Here is a 24,848-nt window from a genome sequence, read left to right as displayed (position 1 = left end):
TTTTTTGTGGGGGAGAGGATTTTCTGTCAAAGCATTTGCAAAACACAAGTAGCTATCATACAGCTTTTTTTTTTTTTAATGTATAGAGTTCTCTTTTAGAGTAAGTACAGACTGCCTACCTCAATGTTTAAAGTTGTTCTAATGACTTTATACAAGTTTTTGAGACCTTTAAGAAGCTGACAAATAGACCAATTTTAAAAGTTCTTTTTTTTCTGTTTTTGGTATAAAATTTTAGATAGTGTTTAATTCATAGGAAGTGTTTATTTATCATGATTAATATTTCAGTAGCAATTTTGCCCTTATATTAATGAATACAGAGCCAGGATATAAGTGATCATAAAAGGAATTACTCAAGAAAAAAAAGTAAAACTGTTCAAGAATGAATAAGCATTTTCTTACTTTATTTTTAGCTTGTTAGTGTGTATTATACTGCTATACATTATTAGAATAAGATTCCAATAGATACAAGTGGAACTTTCTCAAAAACTGTTGTCTCACACAATAGAATTCCTTGGAAAATACTGAAATATTGAAAAATTTGACTATGGTTTCTGGGACTTTCCCAGTAAATGCTGGGCTCTTAAGCCAAAGAGGGAGAAGCAAGGTAGCAGAGTATGTGGCTCAGTCCGCCTGGATTTGAAGTCCAGCTCTATTGATTACTATCAGCTGCTTAACCTCCTGTACCTCACATTTCTCATCTGCAAAATGGGCCCAATCAAAATGCTTAAATAGGGGGTTATAAGACTTACCGGTCATAAATCAGCCTTTCAGAGTTCTCAATAACTGTTAGCTATTACCCATTTCCAGCAAACACACTTCAGTCACCTTTCACTTTCATAAATGCAATGACAACTTTTGCATTGTGTGTTCTTGTGTGTAAATACATACATGTACACATGTAGTTGCACGTTTTTTAATTTTGTTTTAGTGTGTGTAAAATTGATCTAACAATAAGAAAGTAGAAATTGGCACTGTTTAATTGTAAGAGAGAGAGAAACTGATTATTTATATTCCCACAATGAAACTTTTCTTTGGAACTACCCATCCTTTTCCCCTACTCTCTCTGGATTTTCCCTTAGGACACGACAACAAATTTTTTTACCTAATTCCTCTTTAATGAAATATTTAATCTCCAGCCTTAAAGGCATGCTTTTTGATTTAAATTTGAAAGGACAGATTCTCTATATGAGAAAAACTTGCCTCATCAGTATTCTGTAAAAACAGTATTTTTTACTGCTAAGCATAGGTGCTTCCTTTCAAAATAGGGGGTTGAAATTTAACTTTACTTTCCACAACTGAACACCTCTTTCAGGTTCAGGGATTAGAGGTAGATGTTACAAATCTGTGCCAGATACGTGGATTAGATTTTTGGAAGGGCCTTCTTGAATACAACCCTCATTTGATTTTAGTTGCTTAAGATGAGTGAATTCCTCCTTTCCTTGAGAAATGTGTTCTGGCTTTTTGGTTAGCTTAAAATAAATAGCTAAATACTTGCATAATTATTTGAAGTATTTACAATTCTTGCTGTCAGAGTGAAATAACAGAAATATCTCTTCTGGAATATGGCCACTTTTCATTTGAGCATTATGCTACATAATGCAGGGAAAATAAACACAAAATACCAAAAATACCCAGATGCCCCAAACCTCCTTTTCTTCAGGTCCTAAAGCAGCAGAATTTAGAGTCACCCTGACTTCCCACAATGCATGTTGGAGTGATATGTCCAGTCTGCCCTTTGCCAAATGAACCTACAGGTATGTGTATGAAAGTACAAAAAGCACACCCTGTAGCACCATAATAGCATACTATTATCTGTGTATTCAAATAGGACCTCTGACCTGCTTCTCCGCCCAGATAGCACAAATTGCTGGGTGTGACTCAGTCAAGCATGAGAATGAACACAAACAGGGAAATATGATCTTGGTCTGTCAAGGCACAGGAGCAGGCAGTAACTGGAAGCAGGTTGTATGTGACCCCAGCAGACCAAGGTGCTCTCTGAGCATTAGTCCCAGGATGGCAGTAACTGTTCCAAGTTCTGATCAAGTCTGTAATGATACCCACAAGCAGCTCCTCTCAACTTAGAGCATCCATGTCTGAAAGATTTCAAAAGACTCCTAACCATCACCTAAAACTTTATTAGACCTGATGAGGACTGATTCTTTACCTGATTTGTAGATCTGCAGGAGGCCATTGTAAAGTAATTCATCCAGTAACTAAATAGTCCATATCATTTAGACTATGGCTGCATTTTGTCAAATCAACTTCTTGAACTGTGAAAAATGCCTTGATTAACTGGTTTGTCCTTTTGCTAGAAGCTTTGGCAAAAAATAGGGAAAAACCACATTATCTTCAGTGAAAATCCGAAGGAAAATTTTTATTTTATTTTATTGAGGTACTGGAGATTGAACCTGGAACCTAGTATGTGCAAAGCCAGTGCTCAACCACTGAGCCCCATCGGTTCCCCTGAGTTGGTTTTTTCATTTGTTTGCTTGTTGTTTGTTTTTAGGAGGCTCCGGGAACCGAACCTGGGAAAGCAGGTGAAACATCTGCTCTCCCAAAAGATTTTAAATAAAATAGGATATAAAGTCATGCAGCCATTTAAAATACACACTTCCATAATAATGAATGTTGTTACTTTGGAATATGAATTTTTTAAAAAATCCTCAAAAACTTCACAAACATTGGTGTTCAGATATTATCTCTGCCTGTGGCTCTACTGAATCAGATTGGACTTTCTAAGACTTCTCTATTGGCCTTAGAGTCCCTCATGCACTACGCATGATATTCCTACAGGGTCAACACAAATTCACTAGACTGAATCGGCTTTTCCTTTACTACATCTATCTAGTCACAGATGCAAAGACAACTGGTATAAGAACATATTTAAAGTACAGGAAACCATCACACAGTATACCATGATCTTTACCTACATTTTCTCTAACTCCAGAGTTGGCATATCTATGAATCTAAACCCATCCCAAGAATTTAATGCAGAGAATGCACATAATTATTCATATGGACTGGAATTAACTCCTAGGATACCTGTTTAGCTCTTGGTCAACCATTCTCCTTTCTCCTCTTAATTTCTAAAGCGATTCTATGGCCTGTGTAATTGGAGACAGTAAACTGCATATATATTATAATTTACTGTTGACACCATAAGTAAAATTTATAATTAGAACAGTGAAAAAGATAAACAGAATCATTGCTGGGTTCATACATAATTGGGACATAAAGTATAATGCTCCTGTCTGGAAATGTAGATGGAAAACTCCTATCTTCCAGGGTTATATGAGAAGACAATGAGATGTGGCTGTACTATGTAAAATTTTAAATGCTGATACATTTAATATCTATAATAATAGAACTAAAATTTATGTAGCATTCACTGTTTGCCAGATACTGTTCTAAATGCTTTATATATATTAATTCATTTAATCAATGCAACTGCTGTATCAGGTAAGTAGCATTTTTTCATTTTACAGATGAGGAAACAAAAGTTCAGAGAGGATAAGTAACCTGCCCAAAGTTACAGAGCTAGGAAGTGGCTGACCAAATTTGGAATACTATAGTCTCCCTATATAACATTAGTATTGTTAAGTGATACAATCCAGCACATATAATAAAGCAAATGAGTAGTATAAACTGTGCTTCACTTTGGAAGATTAATATTTGTATTGAGTTTATATACTGAATAACTCAAGAAGAATGCTATATTCTGACAACAGGAATCCTAGCACCTTGTCAATGCTGGGTCAAGTCTTAGTAATTTCATGTCAGGTAATGTATAAACAATTTTTTCTTAATATGCTAATACTTAGTTTAGACATTATTCTTGAACTTCTGTCCTCCACCAGAAAGTTAGAAGTTACAGCCCTATTTTTACAGTAATTTACATTTATATTTAACATCACTATGAATAAATCAATTTTTCCTTTAAAAAAAAATACGATGTGAAGAGTCATGTAAAACGTACCTGTATATTTTATTGCAGCCTTAAATTTTTTTTTTTCCTCTTCTCAGGACCTGTGTTCCTGTGGCAGTATGATGGAGGATTACCTAATAGCCAATCCAATCCTCCTCCTTTGCTAAAAGGGCAATGTGCCTAGCCCTAAAGATGAATCAAGACTGGTATAAGCAACTCAAGGCTATCAATCCCTTTGTCATGAACACTCTAAGTGTGGGCAAAGCATTCTCCAGCCCCTGTGCCAGCAAAAGATCCAAGAGTGAGGCATGGGACCCAGGCCTGTCAATGCGATTAAGTTACAGCAATAGAAAGAGCGGACCATTCCATAATTTTACAATGAGCAAGTCGGCTGGGAGACTTCTCTTTGAAAAACAAGAACGCTAAAAATCTTTTGCCCACCCCGCCCCCACCCATTTCCTTTCTGCCTGGGAAGCTGGTGCGAAGATGACTGGTGATGGACACATTATGGATGACGTAACAGAACTCAGAAAGAACCTGGATCGCTGAGACATTATTAAACCATGAAAAGGTCTCAGAAATTTCCGACCAGACTTATTACCATATGAAATAATTATATGTCTTCATGTTTTAAGTCACAGTTGAGTTCTGCTACTTGTAGTCGCAAGTATCTCAACCACAGTTACTAGGTTGGTGGGTGTTGGGAACTGAAACATGTCAAGTCCTAAGCCCTGATTGTTTGTGCAGGAATCCATTTGAATACTGGCCCTCTGAAGTTGTTACTATTAGTTAAGGTGCAGGCTCATTTGTGAGTAGGCTCTTCAAAGATCTTATTTAGACGAGGCCAAATGGAATCAGGTGGGTGTTAATGCATAGAAGACTGGAGTCCTAATAAGGACAGGAATTTGGAAGCAGTTAGTCAGTGGAAGCCAGAAGTCAAAGGAAGCCACAGGAATAGACCAAGGACATTGCCACTGTTGGAGGCAAAGACGAAAGCCAAGAAACTCCAAGTATTGCTGGCAAGAAACCACCTGTACACTACAGACACCAGGGAAAAGTCTGGCATGGTTTTGGACTTCTAGCTTCAAAACTGTGAGACAATAAATTCCTACTGTATAAGACAACACATTGTGTGGTATTTGTCACAGCAGCCCTGGCAAACTACCACAGTGAGTGAGTATACTGTGTGCTGCAAATTGATGGGTGTAACCCAAAAAGGACATAATCCACGAAAGAAAGAAATCTAAAATTTATTGAATTTTTCACATCACTGGTTAAATTTAAAACCCTGTTTAATACTATTATTCAAAGCATTTTTTAGGTCTTTTAAAACTACTAATTTTCTTTTTCCTGACTTCTAAGAATCAGAAAATAATATGAAATATGAAAAAAGTGTTATGTGTCTTTTCACGTTAGCTGGAACATTACATTAAAAAAACTAATTCTTCCATTTACAACTTGGTGTGGGAAATATTTAACAACATGGGAAAATGTCCATCCTATATTAATAAAAATAGCCAGGATATAGAAAATTATAGCATGGATACTATGATATTTTAGTTAAAAAGAAAAGAAAAACAAAAGATCCAAAGAGATGGATCAATCCATCCATAGAGGTGGATCAAAGGAAAAACAAGTTTAAAAGGACTGCACCAAAATGTTAGCATTTTATCTCAAAGTGACATTTATGTTCTCTTTTTTGCTTCCTTAAGTTTCTCACATTTTCTACAATGTATTATTTCATTACTTGCTCCAGGCCTATCTGTAGAAAGCAGAAATTACAACTGATAGATGTTAATTCTTTTTAAAAAATGGTTTTGTGATAGTAAAATGTCTTTGCTTTATCAAAAGGACAATGTTGAACATTAAATAATGGGGGAAAGTATAGGATTTTTTCTTTTGGACTAAGGAAAATGTTCAAAAATTTATTGAGGTGATGACTGCACAACGATGTGATGAAAGTGAGAGCTACTGAGTGTACACTTTGGATAGATTGTATAAGGCATGGGACTGTACAATAGTGAACCATGTAGTAGAAGATCACTTGTTAGTAGCACAAATATGAACATGTTCTCTCATGAACTAAAATAAATCTATAATACTAATACATAGTATTAACAATAGGAGGTACATGGAAAAAATATACCAAATGTAAGCTATGGACCATAGTTAGTGGTAATCTGATCGTGTTCTTTCATAATCTGTAACAAATATTCCACAACATAAAGTGTTGGTGGAGGGATGATGTATGGGTATTCTGCACATTTTAGATGATTAGTAAGCTCACAACTTCTCTAAATAAAAAATATATTTAAAAAATGAGTAAATCCTAGAACTTCTTTAATATGAAGTAAAATCTTAAGGAAAATAATAATAATATGTATATCATCAAATTCTAGGCCTCCAAGTATGTACAATTTAAGATGAAGCAAAATACATACATAAATTTCAGAAAATAGGATCAAAATATTAAATTTTTAAACCCAGTTGAACTTGAGAAGGCAAGAATATTGCTTTTTCATTCCAAATGAAAAAAAAAAACAATTTAAGCTAATTATTGAAGACAACTGGCAACTACTGATGGTCTGACCCAAGATAAATGAAATTTATATTTATATTAATACTAACTACATTCCAAATATCCTAAGATTTTGCTTACAATTTAATAATAAGCTATTTGGAGCTGTTATATTGTAACTACTTGAAGAAAACTGTTAAATCAATTACAACACCTATATATATGATAAATATAAACTTATAGGGCCTATATTCTTTCCACAGAGTAAAATTTCATCCTGAAGGGGGCATCAGGGTATCCAGTTGCACTACTATTTGATATTTTCTGTACTCAGTTCTGAGAAGAGAGTGGGATAAGCAGAGTTCACCAGCTTCTGAACCCCTATTCCTTATCTCTTTAGTATTGCTGAGGAAATTGGAGCTCCTGAACACCAAATATTTTTTGGAGAAGAAATATTTCCCACAAAAAGTTAGTCAGATAATGAACTCAGATCTCTTAAGGCTGAACTTTCCATTCCTTATCCATGGGATAATTTCCAAAACACAGTAGTCTTTCGTTCAGTTCCATGTAGTTTTCCACTGTGAGTGTGTTATTTCACCTAGGTAGTGCAAGTGAAAAAAACAAAACAAAACCAAAAAACCTAACCCCTGGTTTGTCTGAATTATCCATAATGTCCTCATCGAAGCCCAAAACAGCAGTTATGGTGTGTTGATCTCTTCTTACTGTCACAGTGGAACAAAAGGAGAGATTAGATTCAACATTTGCTGAATTTAAAATGAACTGATCGCAATAAAGTCTTATTTTTAAAATTACTATAATATTCATATTATGCAGTATTGGAGTATTTTCAAAATAAATTAAATTTAAATGTTTATCAAGCATTTAAAACACGCAAAAAAATTTAATGTTTCAGACATCAGAAGTTTATAATGTAAAAATTCTTGTTTTAGTGTTTTAAAAGGTCAAATATACCATCATATAGCACTTATTCTCTAACGGAAGGAACAGTATCAACTTAATAACAGAGGTTGCTCTAACCAGAACATTGTAAGCTTTTTAAGTTTTGATATTGATATTAGGAAGTTTAAAATGTTGCTGTGGAATATAAAGATAGGTATAATTTCTTATGCTATATTTTGGGGGAGTTTTTAAATTAAAAAAAAGAGGTGGCAGAGTTGGCCCAGTGGTTGGGGCATCTGTCTACCACATGGGAGGTCCGCGGTTCAAACCCCGGGCCTCCTTGACCTGTGTGGAGCTGGCCCATGTGCAGTGTTGATGCACGCAAGGAGTGCCCTGCCACGTAGGGGTGTCCCCCACACAGGGGAGCCCCACACTCAAGGAGTGCGACACGTAAGGAGAGCCGCCCAGCACCAAAGTGCAGCCTGCCCAGGAATGGCGCCGCCCACACGGAGAGCTGACACAAGAAGATGATGCAACAGAAAGAAACACAGATTCCCATGCCACTGACAACAACCGAAGCGGACAGAGAGGACACAGAGAACAGACAACCGGGGTGGGGGTGGGGAAATAAATAAATAAATAAATCTTTAAAAAAAAGAATTTCTATAATAGGGAAAATCTTCACTTAATGGAAAAAAACTACTTGAAAGGAGATAAATATATCTTTTCTTATGATGTTACAGAAGAAAGTCAATAATTGAATTATTACATTTATTTCAAGACGTCTTTGAAGAAATAGTATTAACATGTCAATGCTTTTAGAAAACTCATTTAATAATGCCTAGAAAATATTAATTATGCAATATTTTCCTTAGATTTTAATATTTAATTTTTTGCTACTCTAAGATGTTTCTAAACTATTATTTGTTTCTTTTGCACCCAAAAGGAACACTTATTTAAATTTTCTTCAATAGTGGATAAAACCAAAAGATATCATTGAATCATCATTCACAGATGTTTCAAAAGTATAGCCCATATAATTTTGAACATTCTTCTCTAATCTCTCTTGTGCCCCTTTTCTTGAAAGCTGAGACAATGGAGAGGAAAAGATTAGAATAGAATGCCAAATTTTTCTACATCCAGGTTAACTTCCTAGATCCTGGCTAGCCTGGCCAACTAGAGTTAACATATTGTGGGAAACAAACAAACAAACAAAAAACTACCCTCTGTGGACTTGAAGATCATTCCCCATTTTCGTTTCTCTCTAAAAAAGTCCAGAGGACACAAGGGTCCAAAGCAACGCCCAAGACCCATAAGATCTGCTCCACAAAGCATTCCTGTCAAGCTATTCCCAACCAACTTCCTAGGACTTCTAACCCAATCAGACATCCAGATTCCTTGGATCCACAACCCATGATCTCTGGACTAGAGTGCCCCTTATTACCTACATTCCAGAAAGTAACAAAGCCTCCTAGCTCCTCTAAATCAGATATAGTCTCCCAAGCATTCTGCGGTACTGGATATATGTGTTAATGATATCTTCCAGGTATGTGTACAGCATCTGTTTCCAGGGGGCAGAAGGTCCCAGAGCCAATTACACTCTTCATTTTTTCTCTCTAGGGACAGGTTTATATTTAATCTTTTAGGTCTATTAGATTAGATGACTATTGTCCCTGGGGAACCTCTGCCCCATTAGATACATTCCTAAGCCCATATCTAAAAGATATAATGCCAAAGTCAACTTAATGTCTTTTGTCACCCTCCCTTACTGAAAGATGTATGACCCTTTACTACTAAAGAAATGAACAAATAGTTTTATTGGCAAAAGAGAGAGGAAAATTTGTTGTGATAACAACAGTATGGTTTATCTCTACCTTAATCTGATAAAGTATATTTATTTGGAGTAAGATTGTGCAGTTTGATGTCCTCACAAACTGCCTTTATGTTTAACTTATTCCTTATTTTAGTGTTTATTAAAAATGCATGTCAAAAAACAGGTTTGCTACCTAACACCAGATATTATACATATACTTTTGTAAAATGAAATGTATCTGTCCTTAAAAAAACATAAGTACATTATAGTTATTGCAAGAAATAGAAAAATGAAACCACAAGCAAATATCACCACACACACATACCCAGAAAATAATATAAATAGATTATAGAAACTGAAAAACAGATCCATTACACAAGTAAATTTACCATTTGGCATTTTTTTTCTCCTCCTTTTTAGCCTTTCTTATGCATACAACTTGTCCATTCCTCCACTTTAGTGAAGGCTTATCTTTTTTTTCTGATTGGAGCAGATAATTTGAATACCTAGAAAAGGACTGATAATCCCCTAAAATTAGCATGGATTCACTAAGAATTAGTTATGCCAAATTAATACCTTTTCCTCTTAAAAATAAGATTAAATGGAGAGAATAAAATAAGTAATATTACTGTTTCAATAAGGCCCTGAGCAGTCTCCCTTGATTCAATTAAGGACAAAAATATATATACTGGATAATAAAATCGTATACGTTTGAAAGTGAATGAATATACATGCTAGATTCTGCGATAGGCACTGATTTTAAAACTAGAAGAGAAAATACTAAGCTGTTTATGAATCTAGTGCTAGAAAACCACAAAAGAAGAGGCAATGGATTTTGAAGGGTGGAGGAGGAAGGCATTAGAATTCTCATTCAAAATATTCGAGGTGGAATAAGCACAGCAAGGAACATTTTTAGCCAGATTTTGAATAGTCTTTCAAATCATTAAAAGGAATTTGAATTTGTCCTACAGATAATGGGAAACCATTGTAGATTTTCACTCACAAGAATGCTATGATCAAATCTGTGCTTAGAAAGATAATGCTGGAAGAGAACCAAGGTAGGGAAGTGAGCAAAGGAGACCAATGGCAATGAGAATGAACTCTGAGAAAAGGAACTGAAAACCAGATCCCACAGGGTTTGGTTGTGATTTAGAGGAGAGGTGGGAGGGGAGAAGGCAGGGATTTCTGCTTGAGCATGGTTATTCTCTGATCCCAGGTAGAAGACAAAAGGGGTAGAGAGGTTTGGCAGCAGAAGAGGAATTCAGTTTGTGAATTCAATGGTTTGAGAAGACAGACCCAAAGACTGTGGATGGAATCAGTGTAATCCAGAGCAGTGCTTCTCACTAAAGGCAAGTATAAGAATCACCTGAGAAAATTTCAGTAGCACTTCCTTGGGCTTCACCTTGGACCTGCTACATCTGAATCTGAGATAAAGTCAGAGCATGTGAATTTTGGTGGAAACAAACTCTCCAGCCCAATCTGGCCCAAATATCTGGTTAAATAATGGTCACTGGTCGAAGTAGAACTTGGTTCTCAAACTTTTTTTTTCACCCCAACCTTCCCTCATATCAGTGGAAAAAGAACTCAGTAATCACAAAGAATCGGGGAAAAACCAAATACCTAAGTGCTGTACCCACATACAAGATTGGCCATCAAAAAACACAGGTTCTTTAAAAAAGTATTTTACAAATATGAATGCATGAAATTAAAGATCAACTGCAATTCAAGACAACCCTTGTGGTTCACTAAAAACACAATGTCCTTAAAATATTCAGAATGTCATATACACAGTCAGAGCTTTGCAATGTTCCAAAGTACCCGTGTGGCAGCCTTTTAACAGAATACTGAATTAGAACCACCAGTTATTCTCTAATATTTGCTCATTTTAATTTGTAAGTGCCAAATTTTGGTATATAATTATTAAATTATTTAGTAGTTTCCTGGTAGGAAATATTTAATTGTTCAGACCAAAAGAGATCCTTTTTTCCCCACAAAAGTATCCATGTGGATTACCAGTTAGAAAAATAGCTTAGAAAGTTTAGAGAGGACACAGAGCAAATTTCAAGTACATCCATGACTATCATGCAGAGATGGAGATAAAATACAGTAGAGTCAGAAGCAGGACTAACAGAGGAAACTTTATAAGGATATAACTTTCAGGTTATAACAGAGCAACCAGAGCAGCCCCAAATGGAATGGACAAGTGAGGAGTAAGGAATTGCTCTAGCAGGTGGGAGACTAGTTCCAATGTCCAACACACACTTTACAAATACTATCACCTATAACTTTCCCTGTTATCGAGAAAACTTATTTTAAGCCACGTGATAGCCTGTCTCTTTCCTTTTAGTCCCAATGTACAAATGATGTAGGATGCAATGTAGAATGAGGATCTCCACTTTTTTTTCTTTTGATCCTCCACATTCATCAGGATGCATTCTGAAACTCCACCATCACATTCACTTTACTCCAGAGGTCTTTATATACACACGCCTGAAGGTGGGTGAAGACTTCCCAAGGAGGGCTCATGCGTGAATAGCTTTAACGACAGTGAAGATGAGATCCTCATCATCCCATACACACTCTTTACTAAAAGTGCCTAAAAATATCCCTGGGCTCACAATAGAACTCTCATTTTACAAAAGACAGACATGCCCCAAATTTATCTATGGCGATCAGCCCATGTTGTAAAAACCTCAGATTACAGACAGAGAAGTAATTTTTAAAAATTGGTTCAAGGGAAGTTTCCTTTACTGATAAATTAAGCCAACTTCAAGCTGTAGAGTTTCTTTTCTTCCCAGCCTTGCACATGTGTCGGTCAAGAGTGAACTTCGCTCCGATTGGGATATTCTGAATTCAGAATGACCAGGAGCAAAACACATTAGTGCCATCGATCTTTTTAAATGTACCTCGAGTATCTTTTGAAACTGCCAATTGAATAAAACCATGGATACAAAAGTGATTTATTTCAGCTTCCTTATTACTCATAAAGTTATTACTACATAAAATCACTATTTAATTATCACATCATGAAATACTGTAGTTAGCCTTCATCTTCACTCATTTTATAAAACATTTAGTTTATTCTACCTTTTACTCTTAAAAAATTAATTAATTTTAACCTAAGATGAGAAATTTTAAATGTGTGAAGTGGTACATACTTTCTTAAATTTTCCTTTAATCTATAAATTGCCACATATGTTTTCTGATTAAGCATCACAATATTCTTTGACCTCTTTTTTGGCAATCATCATGAATACACATTTTTGCACTCCTTGTGGGGCCCCTTTTCACGAGGGCATAAAGTTTCTACATGTCCACCAGATTACTACCTACCATACAGCGAGAGAAAGCACAAATGGATGCTTCTCAAATTTGACCCCAGAAAATTTAAAACCACTTCACTTCCTGGGCCTTTGGGTCATTTTCTAACAATCAAAACTGCAAGTTTTAAAACCACAAATTCTAAGTACCTACAATACTTGATCAAAAAAGGGAGTCACTTTGCAATGGGCAGGGCCCCAGGGGCAGTCCCCTTATGACCTAAATATCAGCATGCAAGCTAGTTATAAAACAACCCTACCAGCATAGCTGGATTCATGTCTGTTCTTATCGCAGAGAAGGTAGGGAGCTTAGCAGAACTAATAAACACAGAAAAGCAGCTCCCCACTCCTCCATCCCCTGTGAATCCCTAAATGGACTTACCTGCCCGTGAGTAACAACCATTAAAAGGCCTTCACTTGAAAGATTTCTCCACCACAGGTTTGCCATAAATCAGGCTTATGAGAGAAAACTAGTTTCTTATTTTACTCTACCAGGAAATGAAACGGCCAAGCCTCTTTCACTGAAATCGAAAGTCTTAAACAATGTCCAAAGACTTATTGGAAGCATATACTGGCAAGCTCATATTTTCAACCATTCTTATTTCATTGATTGATACAGAGTGATTTTACCTTTAGGTATATACAATATGTACAAAGACTATCAACTTTTTGCTGAATGAGTTATTAAATGAGATAATCTCAGGATTTTTAAGGAAATAAATTAGTAATCAGTGTCTATTACCTGGACTGCCTATATATCACACTGCATGTGTTATATGTGAATGAAAATAAAGCAAAGCTTCTGGAAATGTTTCCAAATGTTCACAGCAGAGCTGGCCTTACACTGAAATAACCCATTTATACTGACAATGTTTTCTCCTGCCAGGATCTTTCAAAGTAGACTATACATTTCTTGAAGTAAAACTGAGGTCATATGTTTTCTTTTGTCTTCAGTGTTCACCCTTGCCAATGGCTCTTACATAATGGGTCTCTTATTTGGTGTTCGAAGAATTGATTACACAACCATTTTGGGTTGACAGGAATTTAATTATGTATTATGTTTCCATACAGCCTCCCTTCTCCCTCTTGATCCCATAGAGTCTATGGTGTAGCCTGTAGCCAGTAATGGTAATAATAAAATTGTATGTGCTGGGCATGCTCACAATTATCCTCACAACCTGCTAAGGTAGATTCCATTGCCACCATCTTCATCAACCTTGATACTTTTCTCCAATTTAAAGATGAGGAAACTGAAGTAGAGAGTAGGGGTTAATTAACCTGTCCAAAGGTCACTCAGCTCCTAAGTGGTAAAACCAGGATTTCAATAGTCACGCTGTCTCCAGGGACTATAGGCTTAATTGTGATATTCTAATACCCCAGTGATTACTCATCACACCAGTGAAAAACTGAAAACTAAATGCAAATCAGTCCAAACATTAGTAGGAAGTCAGAGACAAATGCTTCTCTATTCACAGTTAGCAAGATGATTCCAAATGTCAGAACTTATCTTCCTTTCTCCTAGCCTCCCTCCTTTCTTTCCTGAATCTATTGACCTATGGGTTATTTATAAAGAGATAAAGAGTTGTTTAAATTAATTTAGATGGTGATGGAAAAAATATTTCTATTTCACATACTGAACTAGCTGCTGAATCTGCTCCCTACTATAGAAATTATTTGCAATTAGACATGCCGGACTGAAGACTAATATCCTTAATAGATCCTAAGTACAAGCAAATAGCTAATTAGGAAAGGGCAAGTGCTGATAATTCACAAGGAATACTTTTGAATCTCACTATAAATCAAATAAATACAAATGAAAACAATGGAGTAGCACATTCTACATATCAACCCATCAAATATTTTTTAAAATGTGATCATCTTCAACGCTAGTAAGAGTATCCTTCCCTGCTGGAGGGTACCACAGACCTTAAAAAGAATCATTACTCTGGACATTATAATTTACAATTTTATATTTATCCACATAAAATTATAAGATAAGTGGAAAGGTTAATTTGTATATTATAATCATATCAAAGGATTATTTCTAACAGCAGAATATTAGAAACTTACTTTCAACATTAAGGAATGGTGACTTACAAAATTTAAGTCCAAATAATAAACTATTAACTAGCCACCAAAAATTATACTTATTAAGGGTTTTAATGACCTAAAAAAACATCATATTGTGATGATGTAAAAGAGCAACATAAAAGTTGTAAAAAAATAGCAAATGTATAGTGCCCAGTGCCAATGCTGGCACATGTTAGTGAGCACATGTTTAATATACTTTAGCTTACCGCAAAGTATTGAATAATCTAAAGTATATTAAAACAAAAACAAACAAACCAACAAATTTTGCAAACAAGTTTGAAGGAAATATGGCAAAATAACAGAGATTGCCTCTGGATAGGAATTTTTTTTTGGATAGGAATTAAAGGGACTTGTCTTTCCTGCATCTTCACATGCTTTATGCTTTGATTTCTTTTTCCTACAATAAATATTTCTTACTTTAAAATCAGGAAATGAATTTAAAAATAAAGTTCTAAAGTTTAAAGACTGGCTGCAGGCTAAAAACTCCCAAAGTGTAGATCCACAGCTGAGTGTATGATTCTAATATCACAGAGAACATGTAAAGTATTTTATAGTTCTGAGCTTTAAAGGAAATTTTTCCAAATCTGTTTGTGTCATAAATTCTGTTTTACACGAGAGTGTGGATATTTTATGATGGAAGCATAATTAAAGGTGACAAAGGGCAATTACAAAAGTATTGATAGACGTTAAACAACAATTCTCTTTTTTTAATATAACTTTATTTCAAATTCAAAAAAATAAAATAACAGAAAAAGGCAGCTCAGCAAGTTACGGAAGCATTACTCCTAAAAAGTTCTATCTAGGCACTTTTATCTCATCTCATTCCAACTACTAACTGAGTTGTTCCATTTGTGTTCAGAAACATACACAAATGAACAAATATTAGTTACATGACATAGTCAAAGTCTCCTTACTACTGAAAAAATGAAGAGGAAAAATGCCTAATGATACTCACTTTACAAAATCAAACCCCATATTTTTTCAATCTTTAGCATTAATATAGTACTTTGCTCTTGCTACAAAAACATTACAGTGTTGTTAACTATAGTCTGTAATTAAAACCACAGGTAGAAAACTATGGAATAATTATCCAGTAATATTGCTTCCAATCAGCATGCCTATTTATCTCAGTAAAGATAAATGTACATCTTTTTCACATGTACATTTTTTGGGGCAGTCAGGCTTAAAAAACTAAATTTCAAAAAGTTCACAGTGAGTGACTAAAGCAAAATTTCTCCTGAAGGTACTCGTAATTCCAGTATACTAGGAATAAAACTAAAATCATGAATGCTCAAAATACAATTGAATCATGATAAATACTTAAGTGTGAACTTAGATGTTCACAGTCAACTTAAACTACAAATTCATGTTTTTTACTCTAGGGCAACAATGTCTAAAACAGGATTAATCTATCTCTAAAATAAAATTATTGGAATTAAAAAATAAGTAGATGCTGTTAACATTCTCCGAAATCTAAAAAACTATGCAAATATCATATTTGTACCTACCCGTACACACACAATAATCAGAATAATGATAAAGGAATGAAGTTATGAGCCTTAAAATTTCATTTAAAAAATGTTACATTTCCATCCAGATTTCCTAGGGCTATCAACAGAACATCTTTGGTATAGGTAACTTCTCTAGTAAACTTTCCTAAGGCAAATACCTGTGCTCTCCTAACAAAGATAAATGGAAAGCAAATGGGAGTGAACTGATTTGAAGCTAGGGACAAGTAATAGTACACAGCTGAGACAAACTTTGCGGACTGATGTCTGGTTCCTATTAATAAATGACAGCTAGACTCACCTGTGTCCATACATGAAAAGTTAAGTGTATTAAGGTAATTTTTTTTTTTTTGGATAACTTGTTCTCAGAAAATACTTGTATCTGAAATATCCAGATCACTGGAGCAAGACTGAATTCTTGAGTTGCCTGAACAGTGACACACTGCATTTTATCTTTGTTGGTGAAAGACTATTAGATAGTTATTTTGTACCTTACTAAGTATTTCCCCTTCTCCCTTGGTTTCTCCACTGTCTAAGTTGAAGGATTCTTCTTTGAAGTATGTAGGCAAAGCAACTCTTAGATCTAGAGTGGGTTTTGCAGTTAAAAGTCTGGTGTGACCCGACACCTTCAGACTCATCATCATCTAACATCAAAAGCAAAAAGCAGCCCTGTCTAGCCCACAAAATTCAGCTTCCAATTTAACAAAAAGACTTTATTTAAAAACTTTACTACTATATATTACTTATATCTAATGTAAATATATAAATAATATAATAATTAAAAATTGGGTGACATTGGCTTTCATCCTTGGGAATCCTAAATATTCAGGGATTTCATGAATATACATTACTTTTAAAAAATATATTATATGAAAGTTCTGATCAAAGTTTCCACACATTTCATTATCTTCTAGGATTACAATATAGATTACATTTTTCTTCCCCACACAGAGTCTCAGTCTTTTCATTCTCAATTTAGAGTTTATTACATTTATATCCCAGTTCTTTCTAAAGTTTATTGAATGACATGCTGTATTCCTCACACATAGGACTGTAAATCCTGAGGTTAAAATGAGCTGTGATTTCTTCAAAATAAGTGGCAGGCAACATAACGAGTACAATGTGGACACAGGATTTTCCTAGACAGCTGACCAAGTTTGTATTTGTTATAATGTTACTCATTAAATGAAACTCTGTGGCTTTTTCTGTTCCATGACCATAGATTGCACTACTTTCCAGCCATCCTTCTTATACAAATGCATGCAGCAGGTCATAAGGATTTCAGGTATCAATGCATAGATCATCACTACAGGAAAAATATATCCAAGTACCATGCCCACATTTTAAAAGTTTAATCGATAATATAATGCTTTTTTATAATGCATCTTTATCTTCTTTAATATTGCAAGTGTGCACTGCATTACTTTCTTAACCTCCTAAGAACATGTAAACGTACAATTCTTTTTAACTAGTATTTCTTTACACTTTTTTCTTAGTAAAAATAAGTGTAAATAAAAAGGTTTCTGCAGCTAGATTGTATTTAGTTCCAAACATTCCTACACCATCTTATAATATAGAAGACAAGCATAAAACAAAAAAATCCTTATAGCCACCCCTGGGGGGGGGGGGGCGGTGCGGGGAGTCAGAAAAATATGCAAAGCATTCAAAGACTGGATGTGTGCCGTTTGAGCGGGGAGTGTTTCAAGAGATTCTAGGCAAGCCCTTTGATGACGTCACCTCGCATACATAATGTTACAGCAGTCAGCACAGTCCTCTTGCTTTCCTATTGGTGAACACAGTGTCAGCCGACATCAGAAGATAATCATCATTGGTCAGACAATTACAACTGGAGCAAACTAGCATCCACTGCTGTTAGCACAAACCTGACAGGCTGCTAAAAGAGAAGACAGAGCCCAGCTTCCCTCACTCAATGAATTTTATGTCGCCTTACCAATCACTATGCAATTGTGCTCCCTTACTAGCAACTTATACATTATGCCACCTATTTGTGAGAATAAAAGTTAAGGCCAGGCAACACATATGAGGACAAAATATCTCTATTTTCAGTGCAAAGTCACAAGGGCTTTCCAGTGTAAAATTGGAATTAAAAAATGCTATTTGTACCTCAAAGCACGCATTTACCTCTCTACCTCAAGGAATAAACTCTCATTTACTAGATATTACCCAGGACATTTTTAGCTTGACATTTAGTTGCAATATGAAGCTAAGGATCATTCTCTAGGGAAATACACTTACTACTCTGCATTTCAATTGCTATTCTAATCTGCAAATAAAACTATTTGCCAGACCAGTAAAAAGATCATGCCTAGCCAATATGAACAGGTCAATCATTCACTAACAAAGCAGTAAACTTGCCTCAGTCAAACCCTTTGGTGTTACACAGCCGTCACTCCAAAAAGGGGTACCATTCCATTAATACAGGTTAGGGTAATGAATATGGATTATAGGGTATATTTAATAAACTCCGTATTTTAGGTTTTCATAAATGATGCTAGTTAGCACATATAACAAAGTGGTACCAATCACCATTTTTAACTCACTGGACAAACATTTTCACAAGCAGCTGCCACGTGCAAAGCATTCCGCTTTGCTCTGCGGAGTCAAGAGTGGAATGATACAGCCTGAAGAGCCGATGGTCTGGCAGGACACTGACATCTATAGAAATAAAAGCCAGGAAAAGATATTGCCAGAAAGTATAGATAAAGAGCTAGGATGAAAACAGTGGTCACAGCTCAACAGGAAAAGATAAGGTGGCGCATTTTTGACATTTTCAGTCCCAGGAGGGCCTGGCCCTGGCTGGCTCAGGGACGGCTGCGCGGGAAATCGTACCTGCCGAAGGCACAGGAAGTGGCCTCAGAGAAACCGCAACAAGTAAATAAACGGGAAAATCGACCACTGAGGTGCAGGGCACCGCCGGCAAACAATGGAATTAGCCACCCGAAGGAGGAAGCAGACTACTGAAAGGCAGGTTCAACCAGGATGCAAATTGGGGTCACCGCAGAAGTTAGAAAAGGCATTGCACATAACCTAGCCGCTAAGGAAGAAGGGCACGGGTTGTGTGGCGGGAGGGATACGACAAATACCGCTACAGAAGACGCCGGCACTGTCGGGTCAGCTGCCGGGATCCAGGCGCCCGCCCGCTCCAGCCACCGCCCTCTCCCCACTTCTGCACCACTGTCTTCGCAGGAGGAGGAAGTGCCTCAGCAGTTAAGACCCGAGGCGGCGGGGCCCGCAGGAGCTCAGCTTCCTGGAGCGCCGAGGCCGCTCACGGTTTAATCTCCTACGAGACAAAGCCTCGTGGTATACAACCACCTTCTGCACCTACCCCCGCAGCTCTCGGCCTCGGCGGCCCGGCTCCAGAGAGGGAACCCACTCTCGCCACCGAAGTGCCGGCCGCACTTCCCGGTCCTCCCGGAGCAACCTGCATTCACCTCTTTGCCTCCGGCTCTGGCAGTCGGCCCTAATCGTCCCGCTGAACCCTCCGCTAACCCAGACACGCCGCAGCTAGTGTGGACGCGCGGTGGCCCCAGCGCCCGCCCCAGCAGGCCCGGCCCTGGCCGGCGTGCGTAGCGCAGGGGACAGACCCCGCGCGGCTGCCACCACAAGCGGCCCACGGGCCCGGGTCCGGCGGGCGGGGGGCTGAAGGTGGAAGGTGGCTGCGCACAACCAACCATGCTGAAGGAGGCTAGAAGGGTAGCTGAGCCTCCCGAGGATTCTCGCCGGCTTCCGGGAGGCGGGAAGAAAGGAAGTTGAACAGCAGCTTGCTGCATCCCCTTCGAGTGCACCAAACGGTTCCTGTCCCCCGCCCGGAACGCGTGTCTCGGGTTTCCCCATTGAAGAGGGCGCGCGAGCACGCGGCTGGCAGAATCCGCTGGCGCGCGGGAGCCCTCTCGGCCCGACCTTCCCACCCAGTCCCCGGGGACGGGCGGCCACCACCTTACCCAGGGCCGCGCTGGGGCTTGCTCTTTACCGGACGCCAGATCGGGGCGTTATGGGGGAAAGCTCTCTGCCACAGTTCTATCTACAAGAAAGCGAGACTCCCCTGCTAAAAACTGCAAGGTGACACCGAATCTCCTCCTACACAGGAATTTTCAAAAGGTAAACAAGAAAGAAGCTTTCCCCAATTAGAACTTTTTCTAGGGAATAGCCTCCAAGGACTGTGAAGACCGAGGGGTCTTTATCTGTGTTCCATCTCCAATCAGCAGCTCCCCACTGAATTTAAAGCGAAGGTGTCCAAAGGCGTTTCCATGAAACAGAAACTTAATAATGGCATGGCTCCACTCTCTTGGGTTCATTCATTTTTGTTAGTTTTCATATCCACCCTCTCCTCCGTCTCTTTCTGAAACCGGAAAGAAATACGCGTGGGGAAAGAGGTACTGGAAAGGTAGAAGCGGGCTTTGGAGCGGCAGAGAGAGGAGGGCTATGAAATAGGGAAGCTGCAAGGAGAAAGGAAGGACACGAGGGATGGGAAGAGAGAGAGGACCAGAGCCGCCTCCGGCGGGCGGGAGAGGGTTAAGGGAGTAGGAAACCGGGTCCTCCCTCCACTGCCTTTCACACTGGACTTGGGAGAGGCCAAGCATGAAAGCCAAATCTAGATGAGCATGAAGCGGTAATACAGGTAGGAAATCTCGACCGTGGCATCTCTCCCGCCTTTCCAGTCGCGCAGACACCTACTCCATGCACAAATGTATGTTCTATATTATATAATCTATATTAAAGATGCATGCGTGGCCGTGGTTCGCACAGGGGCACCCACAGATCCGAGCACACCATGCAGCTCCAGCGTCTCCTGCATCCGGGAGACCCTGGAACTTCGCGATCGGCTCGCCCTGTCCGCGATTCCGAGCTCCATTCACTCCCGGACAGGGAATACCGACGTTAGGACACATCAGAAAGGCGCTGCGGGCTCCCGGGAGCGGGACTGAGCGAAAGCATCACCTACCAGTTTTCCTGCATCCATCGAATGGCTTCACTCTCGTTGAACTGCTTTTCGAATTCATATTCTTGTAAAGTCAACACTGACATGTTCATTGGGCTGATCTTCGGAGTCACTACGTATTCTCTATACGAAATAAAATAATCTGTGAAGCGCTCGGTTTCGAGTGCTGTCCTGTCTGCTTCCCCTCCCACCCGCCCCCACTGTCTGCCCCCCTCGCCGCCGCTGGGTCTCGGGCGACGGGTCTCTTCCCAGCGCCTCTCAGCTACGGCCGGGGTGGAGCAGTGCCTGCGCCTCCGCCGCTCCTTTCTCCTAGGTCGGGGGCTCTCCGGCTCCCGGCGCGAGCGAGCACCGTAGGAGGAAACGAATGCCTTGCGGTCTTAGTGCCCGCACGTTTGTCCATCACCCTTTTTACTCGTCTACGGGGAAATCTCCTCCCCCTCGTGCGATGGGAAAAATTAACCCTTTGTGAGGGAGAGCCTGAGAGAAGCAAGACCTCTCCCGCCCGGGGGGACAGTTTTGTTTACGCCGGGAGGAAAGGGGGAGGGGGAGGACTGCGGGGAGGGAGGAGATGGCCCCGAGGTCAGCTGCGTCCCCAGTCCCTAGGCCGCCTCGCCCGGCCTTGGAAGGAGGTCTCGGCGCGCGGGGCGCAGCCCCCAGGGGCGTAGACCGGCGAGCTGGACTAGTAAATGGCTGGGAAATGGTGAAACCTACCTGCCGGCTGGCCGGAGAGCTCCAGACAAATTTTGCCCTGGGATCACACCTGAAAGGAACGAGCTTCCCACCGTCTCACCTCGCCGCCTCCTCGGGGTGTTCCCCGCTCGCCCCCGGCTCCCCGGCAGCTCCGGCTTGACTCCACACTAACCGTGGGCCCTGCGGCCCGCAGAGCTCCTGGGTCACGTGCGGTCTGGGGATGCTAAGGATGAGAAGCCGGGAGAATGGAAAGGGTCTAGAACCCTACGAGGGAGAAAGGGCAGAAGAGGGGTTAGGAGAAGCGTTTGTGTACGGTGTGGGGCCGAGTTAATGAACTGTGACTAAGGGGGAGGGAAGTTAGCAGATAAGAGAACTGACCCAACTGGTCCAATGTAAAAACTTCATTTGCGTGCATGAGTGTTTATTTATTCGTGTAGGTGGAACAGAATACGGTTTGAGAAGAAAGTTAAATGTAAAGTCGAACCCTACTGAACCTCCAGCCTCACAGCGACGCTGTCCACGTTTTAACCTTTGCTTGCCAACACCTATTTTCGCAGAGTGGAAAAATATTTTCTCTTCCATACATACCCCATCACTCCCCCCTAAAAATTAGCAAACTTGAAATATGACACACGGGAGTAAATAATCAATTAATCTACGAATGGATTTATAAACAAAAATAATAAAGTACCTATGCCTTAAAAATTTGGTGGAGAAAGGGTGTTTCCAGGGAAAGTACTGGTGTCTGGAACCACTGAAAAGTGAGAACTGGGCATAATAAGAAATTAAAGAAAGAAAAGTTAAATGCCAAAAAACTTCCAATTCAATATCATATAAATCAAAGGATCAATAATTAGCAAATTGGGAAGGAGATTTGGCTCAAGTGGATAGAGCATCTGCCTTCCATTTGGGAGGTCCAGGGTTCAAACCCAGGGCCTCCTGACCGGTGTGGTGAGCTGGCCCACATGCAGTGCTGATGCATGCAAGGAGCACAGTGCCACATGCAAGGAGTGCGAGTGCACCCCACAAGGAGAGCCACCCCTCTCAAAAAAAGTGCAGCCTGCCCAGGAGTGGCACCGCACACAGATAGCTGACGCAACAAGATGACACAACAAAGAGACACAGATTCCCAGTGCTGTGTGACAAGAATGCAAGTGGACACAGAAGAACACACAGCGAATGAACAGAGAGTAGACAATGGGGGAGGGTTGAGAGATAAATAAAATCTTTTTTAAAAAATTAGCAAATTGGTATCACAGATATTCCATGTATGGAATCTTATCTATCCTTATCTATCCGATTAAAGGGCCTGCTATTCTAGAGACTTAAGCAGTCAAGTCTGAGTGAATTTGAAAATAAGGCCCAGACCAAAAAACTTGGCAGGATCTGGCTAGAAGGTGTGGTCTGATGAGAAAAAACAAGCACTGTGCCTGGACCTGTGAGCAATCAGTAAATATTTGTAAAATGAATGAATAATTAAGTAAATTAAAGTAGGGAGGGAAGTGAGAAAGGAATCAAGAGTGAGAAAATCTAGCAAATGTTCTTTTGTATATAAGAAAGATGAGTACTACTTCTGTCTTAAAAGTCTTCAATTTTTAAATTCAGTGATCTTACTAGTCATCTTGTCAGTTTCAAACTAAGATGAGAAATTCTCATGTAATTACTGTTTCTTATTAAAATCATGTCCGTGATGGCCTGCTTATTTTCTGAAGATAGATTTGAGGTTATATAGATAGATTTGTCCTTAACAACTTCTAAAGAAAAGTTATCCAAAATGAAAGAAAAGTCCCTCTTTCTTGACCTTTAAAGTGGACAAATTAGAAAAAGTGATAATGCTTGATATTACCATGTGCATGCCAGAGTATTTGTAACAGGCATTATTGATGATAGTGAAAACTGGTAACTTTACCTGAAAGCAATTTGGCAGCACATATGCCAGTTTAAACCCACATATCCTGTGACCATTTATTCCCTGATCACATACTTCCAGCCAGGATGGTTCTGAGCACTGGGGACTCAGTGTGAAATGAGAGAAAATGTGTCTGCTCTCTTGGAGCTCATGTTCCAGTAGGGAAGATAGGTAACTGGCAAGATAATTTCACATGGAGTGAAGTGCTAGGATTAAAATTAAGCAGCATGACATGAAGGGATAAGGATGCTCATTTAAACCTGAAAGACCTCACAAGGAGTGGATGTCACTCAGTGTTGAGTGCCTGCCTCCCACATACAAGGTTCTGGATTCAATCTCTGGTACCTCTTTAAAAAAAAAAAAAGATAGGTGAAACGCCTCACAGAGATGGTGACCCAGCTGAGACATCAATGGCAAAGAGCCCAGCTACATGAAGACTGAGTGCTGTAAGAAGTAAGAGCAAGTACAAAGGCCCTGAGATACAGAAGGAACCTGTGGGGTTGAGGGCCTAAGTAAGGGCTAACTGATAGGTAGGAGTCAGGCCATGGCAACCTAGTAAACCAAAGAGAAGTTTTAAGATTTTATTCTAACTGCAGTGGAATATGGAGACATTAAAGGGTTTTAAGGAGTGGAATAGCATGATAATTAACAATAATTCTACAGCTAGGAATTCATTCTATGAACACACTCACAAAAATCTTCTAGATATAAGTACAAGATGTTAGTTCAGTGCTGTTTGTAATAATAAAACGCTGGAAACAATAGGGGGCTAGTTAAATAAATGATATCCACCCTTTAAATGGAATATTATGAAAACTTTTAAAACCTTTAGAGATAGTTACATAGGTTCCAATATCAAAAGAGTTTTCAGATTTATTTTTAAGGAAAATAAAAAGGCAAAGCACAATATAATATGTATATGATATTACTCCTTAAATGTACTGTAGCAGTTTGATATAACTGATGAATTCCAAAAAGAATTATTGGATTATGCTTGTAATCTGGTCTGTACCATGATTGAGTTATGATTGGGGATCTGATTGTGATTGTGCCATGTCATTAGGGCATTGAGTACCCCATGGTAAATGGGGACTCACAGATAAAAGGCATGTCAAAGGACAGAGTTGGAGCTTTTGACGCGAGGGCTTTTAATGTAGGAGTTTTGATCTTGGAGTTTGATGCTGAAGACTTAAACTGGAGTCTTGGGAAGTCAG

At 38.8% G+C, this 24,848-nt stretch overlaps 1 protein-coding gene across 7 annotated transcripts in view; it reads right to left on the bottom strand.

The window, feature by feature from the left end:
• Positions 1-21,964, bottom strand: part of ELOVL6 (ELOVL fatty acid elongase 6) — a 140,254-nt gene extending 118,290 nt beyond the window's left edge. Inside the window, exons 1-2 of one of the 7 annotated variants that reach the window (XM_058294110.2) lie at positions 21,747-21,964; positions 21,039-21,158 (exon numbers count right to left, since the gene is read on the bottom strand). In XM_058294110.2, the coding sequence (XP_058150093.1) occupies positions 21,039-21,127 (89 nt within the window). In that variant the 5' untranslated portion in view covers positions 21,128-21,158; positions 21,747-21,964. Of the gene's footprint in view, positions 1-18,636; positions 18,796-19,421; positions 19,832-21,038; positions 21,558-21,746 lie in introns of those variants that run through there. The other 6 variants (XM_004476162.5, XM_071215093.1, XM_071215089.1 and 3 more) reach the window with 6 other exon arrangements.
• Positions 21,965-24,848: the final 2,884 nt, after the last annotated feature.

Source organism: Dasypus novemcinctus, chromosome 1, assembly GCF_030445035.2.
Source record: "Dasypus novemcinctus isolate mDasNov1 chromosome 1, mDasNov1.1.hap2, whole genome shotgun sequence".
In the NCBI taxonomy this organism is placed as follows: domain Eukaryota; kingdom Metazoa; phylum Chordata; class Mammalia; order Cingulata; family Dasypodidae; genus Dasypus; species Dasypus novemcinctus.
The sequence above is the reverse complement of the archived record's forward strand: the minus strand, read 5'-3'. Positions and strand labels throughout refer to the sequence as shown.